This window comes from Myotis yumanensis, unplaced genomic scaffold (assembly GCF_028538775.1).
Source record: "Myotis yumanensis isolate MYYU_CA2020_CCGP unplaced genomic scaffold, mMyoYum1.0.hap1 SCAF_16, whole genome shotgun sequence".
NCBI classification, from domain to species: Eukaryota; Metazoa; Chordata; class Mammalia; order Chiroptera; family Vespertilionidae; genus Myotis; species Myotis yumanensis.
In genome coordinates, this window is record NW_027223767.1 from 34,196,523 (window position 1) to 34,212,696 (window position 16,174).

At 37.3% G+C, this 16,174-nt stretch overlaps 1 protein-coding gene across 10 annotated transcripts in view; it reads left to right on the forward strand.

Moving 5' to 3' along the window:
- Nucleotides 1-16,174, forward strand: part of TANC2 (tetratricopeptide repeat, ankyrin repeat and coiled-coil containing 2) — a 265,295-nt gene that overhangs the window by 169,060 nt on the left and 80,061 nt on the right. For all 10 annotated transcript variants that reach the window (XM_070395132.1, XM_070395133.1, XM_070395134.1 and 7 more), the window contains one exon: nucleotides 2,273-2,398. In XM_070395132.1, coding sequence (XP_070251233.1) covers nucleotides 2,273-2,398 — 126 coding nt within the window. The remainder of the gene's footprint in view (nucleotides 1-2,272; nucleotides 2,399-16,174) is intronic.

The window sequence follows — 16,174 nt, forward strand, 5'->3', positions numbered from 1 at the left end:
TTTGCTGACCTCTAGACTGGATGACCTTTAAGATTTCTTTTACATCTGCATGCTGTGATAATTCTTTATTATAAACATCATAGAAAGGGATTGCTGGTCATTTATTTTCTATTATATACCAGTCAGAGGCTAGCCAGGAGACAGAAACCACATAGGTATTTTAACAGAAAATTTAACATGAGAACAATTGTTAAGTAGATTTTAAATCACTGAAAGGGTAATTTACTGAGGTATCATGGATTTAGCAACTGCAGGAAGCAGCTGCCACCTCTGAGCCTGTGAAACAGGAAAAGAGGTTGAGATTGTTAAACCATAGAAGATTGGAGGAATGACCCCCACAAAGTTAAAACTCATATCTCTGTGAACTGGCTCCTGCTCAACTGATGCTAATATTTCTGAGCTCCAAGGAAGGCTCTGTGCAGACGGAACCTCTGAGGACTCCCTTTAATGGATAAAGAGCCAAACAAAAGAAAGTAGACTTTGGGTAAAGCAGGAGGGATTGTATTAAACATAAGAACTAATTCATAGATACAGTGGGAATGGTGTAAGAGTCATTGTCCCCAGTGTTTTTCAATAAAAGATTAGATAGTTATCTACTCTAGATAGTTTTAATTTCAGAATGCTGAGAACCAGATTATCTTTATTCCTCTGATACTCTCTTCCTCCCTCTGGTGAGTAATGTGGCATTTGACTTCCCTTTCTTGGTGTAAGTTCCCTAGACTAGTTTTCAAAGACCTTTATTTTTTTTTTTATAGAAACTGTATCATAACTTGGTAAGTCTTTTGTCTGAGTTTCCAACAGACCTAGGTAACCAAGACAATTTCAGTACGTAATTGAAGGATGAGGGGGAATATTTATCTCTTGCACTTGTTCTATTTTTTTATCTTCTTCCTTCTCTCCTGTTTTCTCTGTTTTTTTTCTCTCTTAGCTCATAGAGCTCTGTGTAAATTTTTTTGTGCCACTGTTCATAATTCACCTTATGTTTTCGTTATTTGTGTCTTATTTTGATTGGGGATATAGACAATAATACTTCATTGGATCTCAGAAGCCAAGAAGTGATTTCACTTTGCTTCTTCTCACCCATTCAAAGCAGTCATCAGAGGTAAACTGGCAAGTAAGCCAAGGAGGCACCAGGAACAGTGCCTGGCATGTGGTAGGTTCTCACTAAATAACTGTCATTGAATGAATGAACCTACCCCGGCACAGATCTTACATAGCAACAAATTGAATTAATGGTTTAATTAAAAATGTATAAGCTCTAAATAACTGTTTGAGAGTTTTCCCCCTTTTTGTTAAAAACTATTCTGTCTCAGTGCTTTCTGGTTCTTGGTTTCTTCATTTTTTGGTTCATTTTAAGTGGACCCAACAGCTCTCAATACTCGGCAGTGTCAATCCCATTTTCTTTCTCTTTTGTGGCTGTGTTAGGAATTAAAGGATTTATACATGGAATGCGAGGACCTTAATACTTGATTATCTTGAGATAGCAACAGAATGTTTTTGGAATTCATGGATATTGGCAGTTTCCTAAATACTGTATGGCAGTTCTCTATCCATTGTCTCAGGTTCCCACCTTTCCAGTACACACACACACACACACACACACACAAATTGGTTTCATATTTGATTCTTTTTTTAAAATATATTTTTATTGATTTCTGAGAGGAAGGGAGAGGGAGATAGAGATAGAAACATCAATGATGAGAGAGAATCATCAATCGGCTGCCTCCTGCACACCCCCTTCTGGGGATCAGGCTGCAACCCTAGCATGTGCCCTTGACTGGAATCGAGCCCAGGACCCTCCAGTCCACAGGCCAACACTCTATCCACTGAGCCAAACCAGCTAGGGACATATTTGATTATCATGAAAGAAAAGTGTGGAAAATAAAATGTCATGTTTTTCTTATAACTCAATATAATTTGAAAAAAGGTTTCTTGATTGATGATGTTTATATCTTATTCTGTAAATGGGATTTGTGACCCCAAAAGAAACAAAAACTAATAATCTTTGTTATCAGGTACTAAGGTTTGCCAACTTGTTGCTAGTATTCTCCATAATCTCAAGCAGTTGATAGTGATGAAGGAGCTGAAGACAACTGTTGACATGTTTCCCTGTCCCATATTCTAGACACTGATGAGGATTTTGAATTCAGCAAACAGTTGATAAATGTATCTGCTGGAGTAAGCTCTGATTCCAACGTTTGGGAGATACAGACTATCTGAAAGTAAGTTTTTAAAACTTAAGTATTCTGACTAAACTCTTCTGTCTTGTCAGCCACAAGTTCTGCCCACTTGGAGGACCTTGCTTACCTGGATGAGCAGAGACATACACCTTTGAGAACTTCTCTTCGAATGCCAAGACAGAGCATGGGTGGTGTTCGCACACAACAGGATTTAAGAGGTTAGAACCACAGGATTACTTTATCTGGGGATGCTCATGGGAAAATGGAAATGGATAATAGGCAAAAAGTTCCTTTGTTTCCAATTTCTACACTTATTTAAAACTATCTTAAGAAGTGAGCATATCACCATAGAAGAGAAATACAAATACATTGCACAACGGAATTGTAATTACCTACATATAGAAGTGTTGGCATTGATTCCTTGAAATTCTAAAAGGGCTGGTAGTGATGGGGGAAATAATCTTTTAAAAGCCTTGAATTTCCTAAGTGATTGTTGACCAGATTCAACCCTAGCCATTTTCAGCATGAACTTGGTGCTGATAATGGTGTTTTGCTAGAGAATTTATTTCATGTTCATTCTAGTGGCCATTTCTAGTGACATGTAGTACTTTTAATTTCTTGGAGTTTTAGACAGGGCTTCTAGTCCTGTCCTGGCAACATCTAAACTTACCCGTTTCCCACTCAGGTACCTGTTTACACTCTCTGTGCATGCTGCTTGTTTCTACAATCAGGATCCTGATCTTTTTAAAGACTTTCATTTTGTTATAACCACGGGCTAGTTGAGAGACTGTTATTGGTATCTCTGCTTGTGCCTCTTGTTTGCTCAAAGTGATCTGAACTGTTTTTGATAGCCTTAACAGATGGTCTGCTTTCTCTAGTACCTAGTAGTAATCCATAGCTCTACTACATCAAGTATATTTTTAATGTTCTTTTGCAGATTATTTTCATCTTGCTTTTGTTCTCCTTCTTAACCCTTGTCCTGTGCCCCATCCTAAATCCTTATGTTGCCAAAATGCATAACTCACACCAAAAAAAGGATCATACATACCTGCTATCCATTCTGAAAGTCATTATACTGACAGTTTTTCATTGATGAATAGGCAACTGAAAGCATCAAATGATTGTATTGCAACAATTATTGTACCTCTCGTCAACAATAGTGAGTTGATGGCCTTAGTCATACTAGTAATCATAGTTTTATTTTTAATTCTATCCATCCTGCTTGCCATTTCTTTAGTTAGCCACATACTAGTTGCTTGGTATGTGCAATAGTGTATTTCCAGCCCAAAAAGTGGTATTGTGTCAAATAATACTTCAGTGCTGGTAAGTTGATTCTGTCCAAAGCCTGAATAAATTTAGTCAGAAAACTAAATAAATGATTTGTTCCAAGGCCAGATGCATAGAAATACTAAAGAAGATTGGACACAACTATTGATCTACTAGAGGCCCAGTGCACGAAATTGTGTGCGGGTATGGTCCCTAGGCCTGGCCTGTGATCAGGGCCATCTTCCCCAGCTGCCGGCAGCCGGCCCCGGCCCCCGCCATCACCCATCCCTGGTTCCCCGTTCACCATCGGGGAATTGGAGCCTGCTGGCCCAGGCGAGGGACCGAGAGGTGATCAGTGCACCTCATAGTGACTGGTCGAGTAGTCGTTCTGGTTGTTCCGCTGTTCAGCCAATTTGCATATTGCTCTTTTATATATATAGATATAGACCTTCAGATTTGGTTAAAATCTGCCACATTGGCATTTCCATGTATCTCACTTCTGTAAAACAAACTGACATTGTTGATTTTATTTTCTGCTTTGCTAGTCAATGAATAATGAATTTTATACTAAACTAGAGGCCCAATGCACGAAATTCGTGCATGGAGGTGGGGGTGTCCCTCAGCCCGACCTGTACCCTCTCACAATCTGGGACCCCTCGGAGGATGTCCAATTGCCAGGTTAGGCCTGATCCCTGCATTAGGCCTAAACTGGCAGTCAGACATCCCTCTCGCAATCTGGAACTGCTGCCTCCTAACCGCTCACCTGCCTGCCTGATTGCCCCTAACTGCTCACCTGCCTGCCTGATCACCCCTAACCGCCTCTGACTCGGCCCCCGCCACAGTGGCTTCATCCAGAAGGATGTCCGGAAGGTTGTTCAGCTGTCTAGTCTAATTAGCATGTTACACTTTTATTATTATAGATAGAAAACAAAATTAACTGACAAGTTTTAACTGTGTGCTTTTGTGAACTCTTCAAACTGGGTTCTAGTGATACTTGATGGGACATTTCTGCTTCTAGTATCTAAAGATTTGTAAGAGCTCTGACAAATGCATTTTACTGAGCTTGATGTTTACACACAGATATCAGTTGTATCTAGAATACAACAAAAAATCTTTTTCATTGCATTGAGCTTCAGCCTGAACATTCAGTAAAACCAAAGTACATACAAAGATTTTTTTTCAAAGCATGCCTAAGTCTTTAGGAATCTCTGCTTAAATAATACATCCCTTAACAAAACTAATTTTATACTCTTACAGATGGTATCTCAACTTATTGTTTACATTAACACTTAGAGATGGAATTTGTTCACTGATAATGGTACTATGATATTAGAATTTCAGTTCCTTAAAGTTGTCTTTTCTTTCAAAAGGTTTCCTTTTTGCAGTCTAAATGGTTAGTACATGCCATCCAAATGAATGCATTAATCCATAAGTTACTGGGTGTTTACTAAGCAGTATTTTGCCTTCTAAAATAAGCATACTTTAATTTAGAACTTTGAGGCCCTGGACAAAATTGTTCCTCAAAGAGTAACATGTTATCTTGATTACTGTTTACAAAAGGTACTCTATAGCTTATGAAATGACTTAAAACACATTAACAAGAAAGGAAAGAAAACTTGGACACATTTTCCTCATGTTTCCATAGACCTTCTTGGCAAACTTTTATAATTTTTTATCATTATATCCAAAACATTGCACTTTATTGTAAAAATGAATCATATTTCTTTCCTAGCATAATTTTTTAAAAACGTGTTACATTCTTTCTAATTTTGTTTAAAGGGACATGCAAATTGCAGTCATTGTTCAGTTTTATATCTTTTTCTTCTTCTTATGGTTGGAGTAAAACAACTTTACCCAGAAAAAAATAGTAAAGTGATTAAAAACCTTTTTTTAGTATAAATTAAGATGTATCTTTCTACATTGAGGTATATCTTTCTATATTTTGAAATATTACTCAAACAAATCATGATACAGTTTTTAAACCAGAGTTCTGGTTTAAATGACCCTGGATCCTCACAGAAGGTAGTTAATGGTCACATACACTGTAGTTTATCCAGTAGGTACTAAATTTACTGATTCCAAGTATAGAGATTATCTGAAGTAATATTCCTTGAATATATATCTAAAGAGGTGGCAAGGATTTATTTGGTGCTTCATACAGGCAGTCTTGCACTATTCTGTTTAGAGCAGTGATTCTCAAACTGTTTTGTTCCAGGACCCCTCTACACACTTTAGGAAGTATTGAGGACCGTAAAAAGCCTGTATGTATGAGTTATGTTTATTGATATTTACCATATTAGAAATTAAAACAGAATTTTTAAAAATATCTGTCCTTTTTTTTTAAAACAATAGTAAACCCATTGTGTGTTAACATCATGTAAGCTATGGAAAATTTCACCATACACTATCAGAGAATGAGAATGGAAAAAGACAAATGATGTCTTAGCATTATGCACATAGTTTTGACTTTTTGAACCCCCTGAAAGTATCTTGAGAATACTCGGTGGTCCCCAGATCACATTTCAAGAACCATTGATGCAGAGGATATCATTGTAATTGAAGATAAGCTTTATGCTTTAGGGACCATACAGTCTGTTTACAGAATGCAAAAAAGTGCAATTTGCAAATTGGTTAGAAGTTGATCAGGAATGTGGTTTAAGAGTACAGGCATTGTTCATTTAATAATTACCTTAATAGTCACTGCAATTGTTTGATCATAATGGTAGTCTTTTGACTGCTGAAACAAATTTCTGGGGTAACATCTGAGCTAGAATTTGGGTGTTCAAGTGGGGTATTAACATTTACTTCATTAGTAAAATTTCTATACTTCTTAAGATAGCTGTTTTGAACAGTTGTTCTACCAAAATTGATGTTTCTAGGGACCTGGCCCAACAAAGAAGACAAGGTCACATAAGTGCACTGTCCTGGATCCTATTGCAACAAGATATGAGATTCCTAGCTGTCAGTCACCTAAGGGCTTGAGCTTTAATGATAGTTACGGAAGGTAGTGCGAGTATACAACTGGCTAAACTTCTGCAAGTGCCTTTTCTAGTCCCAGAGCCTAATGTCCTTGACAGATATTAATTTGAAACCTTATTAAGTTTTTAACTTCCGTTTTTAAAATTGGGGATCCATTTTTAAAATGTAATCATCATTGTGTTAATGTGGAGTTATGCTAGAAATTATCCACCTGAAACCTCTCATTGTTTCTGACCATCTTAATGGCATCTCTATTCCACAGAGAAAGACAAACTAATTTTGCTGCCTAGTAAAAGGAGGGGAGAGGTTGTTGGCTTTAATGGACAAATACTATTATAATAAACCTTATGATAGAATATGTAAAGGAAAGCAGGGAGAGTTAAAATACACAAAACAAAATATAGCATAATGACTTTGAATATGAACTACTTGGGGTAAATTAGCAACAAATTATTAATGATAAGTCTCTAACCTTCCTGATATTAAATCATAATCACTATTCTGCTTGAAGAGATTACACAATCCTAATTAAAACTTATTTCTCAAAATATGTTGTTTCCTTAGGACTTTTACTAAATCCCATTATATAAATGGCCATTCATAGGCACTGGGTTTAGTTAGGTGCTTTAATAGATTCTAGGTTGGAGGGCATAGTTGCAAATGGTATTCTGACTCATTGGCAGAAGTTATGTGAAATTGACCCTGCCACAGTTAACTTGGCTTTATCTAAGCAAAGAATTCAATTTTTATCTAATAAAATTAGTGCTTCACACCACTTTTTAGTCCCTTACTTTTCCAAAACAATGAATCCTTTATGAAGATGACTAAGATGCATGTCATGAAGCTAATACTCTTGCAATAGCCCACTGAGTCATACATCCTTGAGGTTGCTTAGTCATCTTGATCATTGCCTGACTGGCTCTCACATTTACAAGAGAATATTTCCATCAGTGTTTTCTGTCTCATTGTTCATTGTTTTATTTTTACAAGATTAAATTTCTTTCTTTTTAGGTAAATTCAAAATCCAGAGATAAGGTTGCTTGCACATAATTGCCTATATATAACTATTAGATGGATAGATTGTAAGCTTTACTGGTATGTGAACTCTTTTGCAGAGCACCCTAAAATTTGAAAATATGGTACTCAAACTGGATGCCTTTGAATGTCTTCTAGAAACTAATTTATACTTTTTGGAGTAGTCTGGCTATGATTTTTTTTTAAGCTGATCACTACTTGTTAAAGTAGCTCCAGATTTGGTTTGTATATAAGCCAGTCTTATTTGCTTCTGTAAGAATAAATCACTGAACATATTTTAAATGACTTAAGTGCAATAAAGAAAAATAAGTAACCATTAAGCCATTTTGATGTTTTGATCTAAATTAGATTTAAAGAATCCATTTCCCAGTTAATCTTTTTATCATTATTTTCTCCAAAAGTAACTAAATCTTATTAAAGTGGCCATAATGTTACTAAATTTACTTAGGTAACATTTTGCAAAACACTTTTTGTTTCAGTAAGATGATCTAAGCTTTCCAATTTTATAGTATATAAAAACACTTTTTTTAATGGGATCACTTCCCCAGATACTAGTAAAATACAGAACTGCAGAATTTCCTTTGTAGGACCATAGCTAGTTCATCACTTAAAAACTTTTAATCTTAAATTTTAAGTAATTAATGAGTTTTGATGCCCCAATAAAAATAAATCTTATGTCTCACCTTCAAGACCAGTAATGTAATAGCACAAAATTATGTTGACATAGTTATATAATTATTAAATGTTTCACATTTTAAAAGCTTTACTGTTTTTATATTTCCCCTATATTTTGTGAGGAAATGTAAAAAGTGGCAATATTTGGGAAAATTGAATTTTCCCTATTTCTTTTACTGTTTTTCAAATATTTTTGTTCCCTTCTTGAAAATTCCATTCAGCAATGACTCCACATTGTTCTAAAAAAATGTCCTAGAAAACCACTGTCAAAAACTGAAATTCAATATGCAAGTTATTCAAAGACTGAAAGTATTATTTTCCAGAGTAAAATAAGCCCCACATTAATAGAATACAGTGGACTTCTTAAAACACTAAGACAAATGTTGAGGATGAGACACTTTAAACATATATAAAAGTGATAACTTACATTTTTTGGAGTGCTTGTTCTTTATAGACATAGTGCTAAGAGCTTTAAACATGTTCTTATTTAATCTTCACAACTCTTTGATGTAAGTAGCGGTAATAAGGGAACTGAGGCTTAGGGAGGTTAATAACTTGCTTAAGGTTACATGTTTAGTAATTGGCAGTGCCCAGATTCATTTATTTGACAAACACCCGGACCTGTGCTCATAAACACCATATAATACTATGTCATAGACAATCTATAATAATAAAAGCGTAATATGCTAATTAGACTGGACAGCCAAACGACCTTCCAGACGTCATTCCAGATGTCCTTCCAAACGAAGCCGCAGCAGCGGGGGCCGAGGCAGAGGCGGTTAGAGGCGATCAGGCAGTCAGGCAACCAGTTAGGGGTGATCAGGCAGGCAGGTGAGTGGTTAGGAGCCAGTGGTCCTGGATTGTAAAAGGGATGTCCAACTGCCGGTTTAGGCCCTATCCTGGCAGTCAGACATCCCCCAAGGGGTCCTGGATTGCAAGAGGCTACAGGCCAGGCTGAGGGACCCCTCCGCCCCCATGCACGAATTTTGTGCACCAGGCCTCTAGTCTATAATAATAAAAGCGTGCCCTGACCAGTTTGGCTCAGTGGATAGAGCGTCGGCCTGCGGACTGGAGGGTCCCGGGTTCAATTCTGGTCAAGGGCATGTACCTTGGTTGCGGGCACATCCCCAGTGGGAGGTGTGCAGAAGGCAGCTGAATCGATGTTTCTCTCTCATAGATGTTTCTAACTCTCATAGATGTTTCTCCCTTCCTCTCTGTAAAAAAATCAATAGAATATATTTTTTAAAAAATAATAATAATAAAAGCGTAATATGCTAATAAAACCAGACGTCCTAACTTCTGGACAAAGCCGCAGCGGGTGGGGGCTGAGGCAGAGGCGGCAGAGGCCCCCTGGCCATGGCAGCAGCAGGTGGGGGCCGCAGCAGAGGCCCTTGCACGTATTTCATGCATCGGGCCTCTAGTATAATACAAAAAGGGAAGGGAAACAGAGTTGCATATAAACACTGATTCCAAGATGGCTGCCTTTCATCAGAGGCTATGATCAGAGAGGCCACCACAGTGATTCATTAGCCCAAAACAACTCCTACTTTCTTATTTCAATTAATAGTACCCCAATTTTCTTCTCATTCAGACAATAAGTCCTGGATTCAGCTTTGAATCACCATCTTCATTATCTCCTATATCTAGGCCAGTGATGGCGAACCTATGACACGCGTGTCAGAGGTGACACGCGAACTCATTTTTTTGGTTGATTTTTCTTTGTTAAATGGCATTTAAATATATAAAATAAATATCAAAAACATAAGTTTTTGTTTTGCTATGGTTGCAAATATCGAAAAATTTCTATATGTGACACGGCACCAGAGTTAAGTTAGGGTTTTTCAAAATGCTGACACGCCGAGCTCAAAAGGTTCGCCATCACTGACTAGGCTTTTATGTTGTCTGATTTTCTCACATTCTTCCCTGTTATCCATTCTTTTTGTTTGTTTAATGTTTTTATTGGTTTTTAGAGGAAGGGAGAGGGATGGAGAGATAGAAACATCAATGAGAGAGGAACATCATTGATTGGCTGCCTCTTGCATGCCCCTTACTGGGGATCAAGCCTGCAACCGGGCATGTGCCCTGACCTGGAATCAAACTGGTGACCTCTTGATTCATGGGTCAATGCTCAATCGCTGAGCCACACCAGCCGGGCCCTATTATCCATCCTTAATACAGCTAATTATCTTGTCTCCCTACTCTGATCTTTCCATAGTTTAATCAAACTAATGCCTGGCTGCCAAATTAATCTTTCTGAAATGCAGCTCAGATAATGTCATTTCTCTGTCTTATAGTTATCTTCGCTAACTAGAAAAATAAAAATGTAGTTTTGGAAAAGACAGCTTATGGTTTGTTATTAGCTTTATTTTTTAACATATTTTTATTGATTTCAGAGAGGGAGAGAGAGATAGAAATATCAAGGATGAGAGAAAACCATTGATCAGCTGCCTCCTGCATGCCCCCTACCTGGGATTGAGCCTACAACCCAGGCATGTGCCCTTGACTGGAATCCAACCTGGGACCCTTCAGTCCACAGGCTGATGCTCTATCCACTAAGCCATACCAGCCAAGGCTATTAGCTTTAAAATGAACCCTATTGATACTTAAGAAAAGCTAATATTTTTACTTGAGCAGTTTTCAATCTTTCATTTTGATATTTGCTTCCTTTTTTTCCATCTGTTCTTTGTTTTCTTGCATTTCCTTTTTTCATCCCATTTTTTGAATTGAGTATTTTTATGAGTCTATATTATGTTTTTAGTTAATTAGCTATACTCTTCATATTGTTTGGTTTTGGTATGTGGTTGCTTTATTATTTTTAGTATATAGATTTAATTTATTACAGTATACCCTCAAGTCATACCATTTCATGTAGAGCATAAGGCTTTTATAATACTTGTGTTAGGGGTGTCCCCTAGGTTTAATGATTCATTAGGAGAACTCACAGTACTCAGCATATAGTCATTTCCATAGCTATGCCTTATTACAGTGAAAGGATACAAAACTAAATCAGCAAAGGGAAAAGGCACATGGGACATAGTTCAGAGGAAACCAGACACAGCCTCCAAGTATCCTCTCTCAATGAAGTCACATGGTAAGCACTTAATTCCTTTAGCAACGACTGTGATAATACATGTGAAAGGTTGTCTGCCAGGAAAGCTCATTAGGGATTCAGTGCCCAATATTTTTGCTGGGGTCTGGTCTATACACCATCTTGCCTAAAATATACCAAAATTCCAGATTCCCAGAAAAAATGCAGATGTTCAGTACAAACTATATTGTTTGTACAAACAATTTAGGCATAGCAATTTACTCTTATTAGTTCTGGGCAATGGTAGGAATCTTCTTGAAATTCACACTCTGAGATTTCAGGTAAGAGCCAGCCTCACAAACAGGCTCTCTGATGGTAGCAGCCTAAAACCAGTTATGTGAATTGTTTTCTGCACAATAATCTATTTTTATTTCTCTCCTCCCAGCCTTTATGTTATTGTTGTTAGACATTTTACTTATATGTTATAAGTTCCACCATATAAAAGACATTTATCTATTAAAGAGTTTTTAAAAATAAGGAAAAATATTATATATTAACCCATTTAGTCACCATTTCTGATGCAGTTCATTTCTCTGTATTAATCCATGTTTCTATCTGGTATAATTTTTCTTCTACCTGACAGACTTCTTTTAACATAACTTGTATTGTGGATCTACTGGTGATAAAGACTTTGTCAGACATATAAAAGCTGAAAAAATTCATCACTATTTTTTTTAACACTTGGAGTGGGGGAAACGAGTTAAGTCGGCTCGCGTGAATTGCGCGTACTCCGCGGGAGCCGTCTTAACTCGGTTCATATAGATTTGCGGTGGAGTGCGGGAAACGTGTAAACTCGGGCCGATTGTAACTGCGTATTACCAAATATTTGTTTGTTTGCCGTTCACAAAGATACCTACCTGCGTATGCGAACCGTTTCATACCCATTGGGATAATAGGTATCATAAAAATCCCTGATTTTGCGCGGGAAACCTAAATAATTGCCCGCGCCATCTTATATTTTGGCGGGAAATTCACCCCACACCGGAGTGTTAATATGTTTTTATTCAGAGAGGAAGGGAGAGGGAGAGAGAGATAGAAACATCAATGATGAGAGAGAATCATTGATTGGCTGTTTCCTGCACACCCCCTACTGGGGATTAAGCCCACAACCCAGGCATGTGGCCCCTGACAGGAATCGAACCTGGGACCCTTCATTCCAGGCCAACACTCTATCCACTGACCCAAACTGGCTTGGGCCATCACTATTTTTGAAAGACATTTTCACTGAGTATAGAATTCTAGGTTGACAGGTTTTTCTTTTTATAATTTAAAGTTGCAGATCTGCTTTCTCATTTGCATTGTTTCTTAGAAATCTGCTGTCATTATTTTTGTTCCTCTGTACTTAATGTGTCTTTTTATTCTCTGGGTGCTTTTAAGATCATCTCTTCATCACTTGTTTTGAACAACTTACCAGGTAATTATAATGTGCCTTGGTGTCATTTTCTTCATTTATCTTGTACTTGAGGCTCATTGAGCTTTTTGGATCAGTGAGTTTATAGTTTTCATCAAATTTGGAAATGTCGTAGCCATCCATTATTTCTTTAAATGTATTTTCTGTTTCCCCTTCCCTACCCTTTCAGTAACTTCAATTACACCTATATTTGGCCACTTGGAATTGTCCCAGTCACTGATGCTCTTTTTATTTCAGAGGATTCTTTTTTCTCTGTGTGTTTAATTTGGGATAGTTTTTATACCTACCTCTTCAAGGTCACTCATTTTCTGTAATGTCACTATTCCTATCTAGTGTGTTTTTCATGTCTTTTGTAGTATCTTTTTTCTCTAGAAGTTAAATTTGGATCTTTTTTATCTTGCATGTCCCTACTTTTGAACCTGTAGAATATTGTCACTGTTTTAATACCTTTCTCTGCTAATTCTAATATCTCTGTCAATTCTGGGTCAGTTTCAATTGATTGATCTTTCTGCTAATTATGGTTGATATTTTCCTGCTTTTTTTCATGTCCAATAATCTTTGTTTGGATGCCTGACATTGTGAATTCAAACTCATTGGGTGTTGGATGTTTTTGTATTTCTATAAATATTCTTTAATTTCTGTCTGGAATATTAAGTTATTTGGCAACAGTATGATTACTTTTGGGTCTTAGATTTAAGATTTGTTGAATAGAACTGGAACAATATTTATTACAGGTCTCATTAGTCTGTACTAGAGGCGCAGTGCATGAAATTCATGCACAGGTAGGATCCCTTGGCCTGGCCGGTGATCAGGGCTAATTGAGGCCTTCCTTCCCCCAGCTGCCAGCCACCAGCCAGGGCCTTCCTTCGTTCTGTGCCGCCCCCTAGTGGTCAGCTTACATCATAGCGAGCTGTCAAACTCCCAGGCAGTCAAACTCCCAAGGGGACAATTTGCATATTAGCCTTTTATTATATAGGATTACTGAGACAAGACCTTTCTGGATATCCTACCCACTGTCCTGTATATTGTGAATTTTTTCATTCTGACAGTAGGAACAGGCACTGTTCCTGGCCTTATGTAAGCAGTTCCTGGCCCTATGTAAGCCCTATGTGAGCACTCTTCTCTCTAATCCTCTTGGATAGATCTTTACCTTGTCTTGGGTGGTTTTCTTATACACATCAGTAATCTGTTGATTACTCAAGGGTTATGCTCCACAAATCTTCAGAATTATTTCTGTGCATATCTCTCCTTCCCAGGACTCTGTCCTCTTAACAGTTGCTACCTTGGTCTGCCTGGGTTCTCAGCTTCATCTCCTCGACTAAGGGAGTCAGCCAGAACCTAAGGCCTCCCTCCCCTGTCATGGCCTGGAAATTTTCTCAAGGCTATAAGTGGCATAGGGTTTGTCTTATTTGTGTTTTTTTTCTCAGAGGAGACTATTTTTCATTGCCTATGTCTAGTGTCTTGAAAACCTTTATTTTATATATTTTGTCTAGAGGTGTACTTGTTTGTTTGGGGGTTGTTTTAAGTGGGAGAGTAAATCTGGTCCTTGTTATTCCATCTTGGCCAGAAGTGAAAATTCATGTCAAATTTTTAAAAAGAAAATTAATAGATCAGGTGGACCAGAGCATAAATCCATCTCTCATTAGAAAATGACTTTCTTGGTAGTTAAATTGTGTTCTCTGTGAGCTAAAATACCTACTGTACCTATAATAATGAAGAAGTAAATGCACAACAGTAAATCTCACATTAGTAAGACCTTATTTACCCAAATGAATGTGTGTAACTTTTCTTTAAAAAAAGAAAGAAAATTAGTCTTTAAAAAAATTTATCTTGTCCCCTCTGGACACTAACTCTAAGGCACATTTCTTCTTTTCCCCCAGCTTCCTGTGAGCATGCTATTCTTTGTCAGTACATTGGCCAGCATCCAGACCTTGCTTATGTTATACACAAAGCTGGGAAAATAATAGTTTTTCTTCCCCAACTGTCTTGTTATTTAATGTTTATGACAGTAGCCTTTAAACAAGAGTGTATCCCTGAAAAGTGGCAAACAAATGAGCTATTTCCTTTTATTATCTTAATACAGAGCAGTGATTTTCAAAGACCTGGGTTTGCATCCTATAACTGCCTTCCCCTAACCATCCTGTTCTAATAAAACCAAGTCTATCTATATTTCTTTGAGAATGGAAAATCAATATTCACTATTTTCATTCATGATTTCACTTACTAAATGTTACTGAATATACATACTATATGATAAGAACTGTACTAGTTAATAAGGACTTAATAGGTTGGGTGATTGTGGTAGGGTAAGTTGATGAGATATGAGAATAGAAGTGTTGGGATTAACATGATCGTGTCAGATACATATATTTGCTGGCTGTTTCTATGAATTAACCTAGGAATGACAATATTTTAGGGATGTGCAGAAGAGGAGGAATCATTAAAAGATACATCAGGAGAACTAGAAAAAAGTGTCATCTTAAGCCCAAGAAGGGAATGTATTTCAAAAAAAATGGGGCTTAGTTAAGACTGTTAAATACTGAGGAGTGATTAAAAAGCATGAAGGCTGAAAATAAGTTATTGGAATTAGAAAGTCTTTAGTGACTTTAACCAAAAGAATTTCTGAAGAGTAAAATTGAAGGAGGCCAGGCTAGAATGAGTTATTGTTGTGTACGTGAAGATAGCAAGCATGGCTCTTTCAAAATGTTGGGTAGTGAAAGGAGATAAGTTAGAAGCCTCAAAGGGAAGAAGGCTATGTATGTTCTCAATATTTTTATTTTAAGTGTGTGTTGGAGGGGGGTGATTATGGTTACACTAGATATCTTTTTTGGCTTGATAATATGAATAGTGATAGCAGTTAACAGCCAGACACTGTCCTAGGTCTATTACGTGCGTTAATTTATGTAATCCTCACAGAATCATTGTTATCCCTAATTTTAAAATGAGGAAAACTGAGATATTGAGAACCTAAGTAATCATCCTCAGGTCACACAGCTAGTGAGTAACAGAGACAAGATGCAAACTGAGGCATCTGGCTCTGAGTCCACAGTTTTACCCACTTTACTGCTGACCCAAAAAGTGATTCTGCTTTATTTAATCTTTAAACACATACACACACACACACACAGAAGTTATCTGGAATGAACATATCTCAGACTATTATCTTTAGGTTGTCCTTTAGGACATTCTTCAAAAACTCATTTCTGGAGGTAGGAAGAGCTGCCTACTATAGTCCTGTTCAAGAGCACCATGAATAAACAGCAGACCCTAAAGAGATTTGACTCCTGTAATGGGAGAGTGAGCTTTCTGGAAATTCAGTGGACAAATGAGCCCATTCCTTGGTTTAAGTATTTCTTAAGCGGGGGAAAGCGTGTCTTTTTACTTATGTTTGGTGCTAATGTGATACCAGGTTTTGTCTGAAGCACGTGTTTTTCCTCTCCTCTGTGTAGAGAATAGCATGCATGGCATGAACCCTAAAAAGTTATCTTTTGTTCTGAGGAACAGAGGTGCTTCCAGGCTAGACTTCACAGTCATTACAAG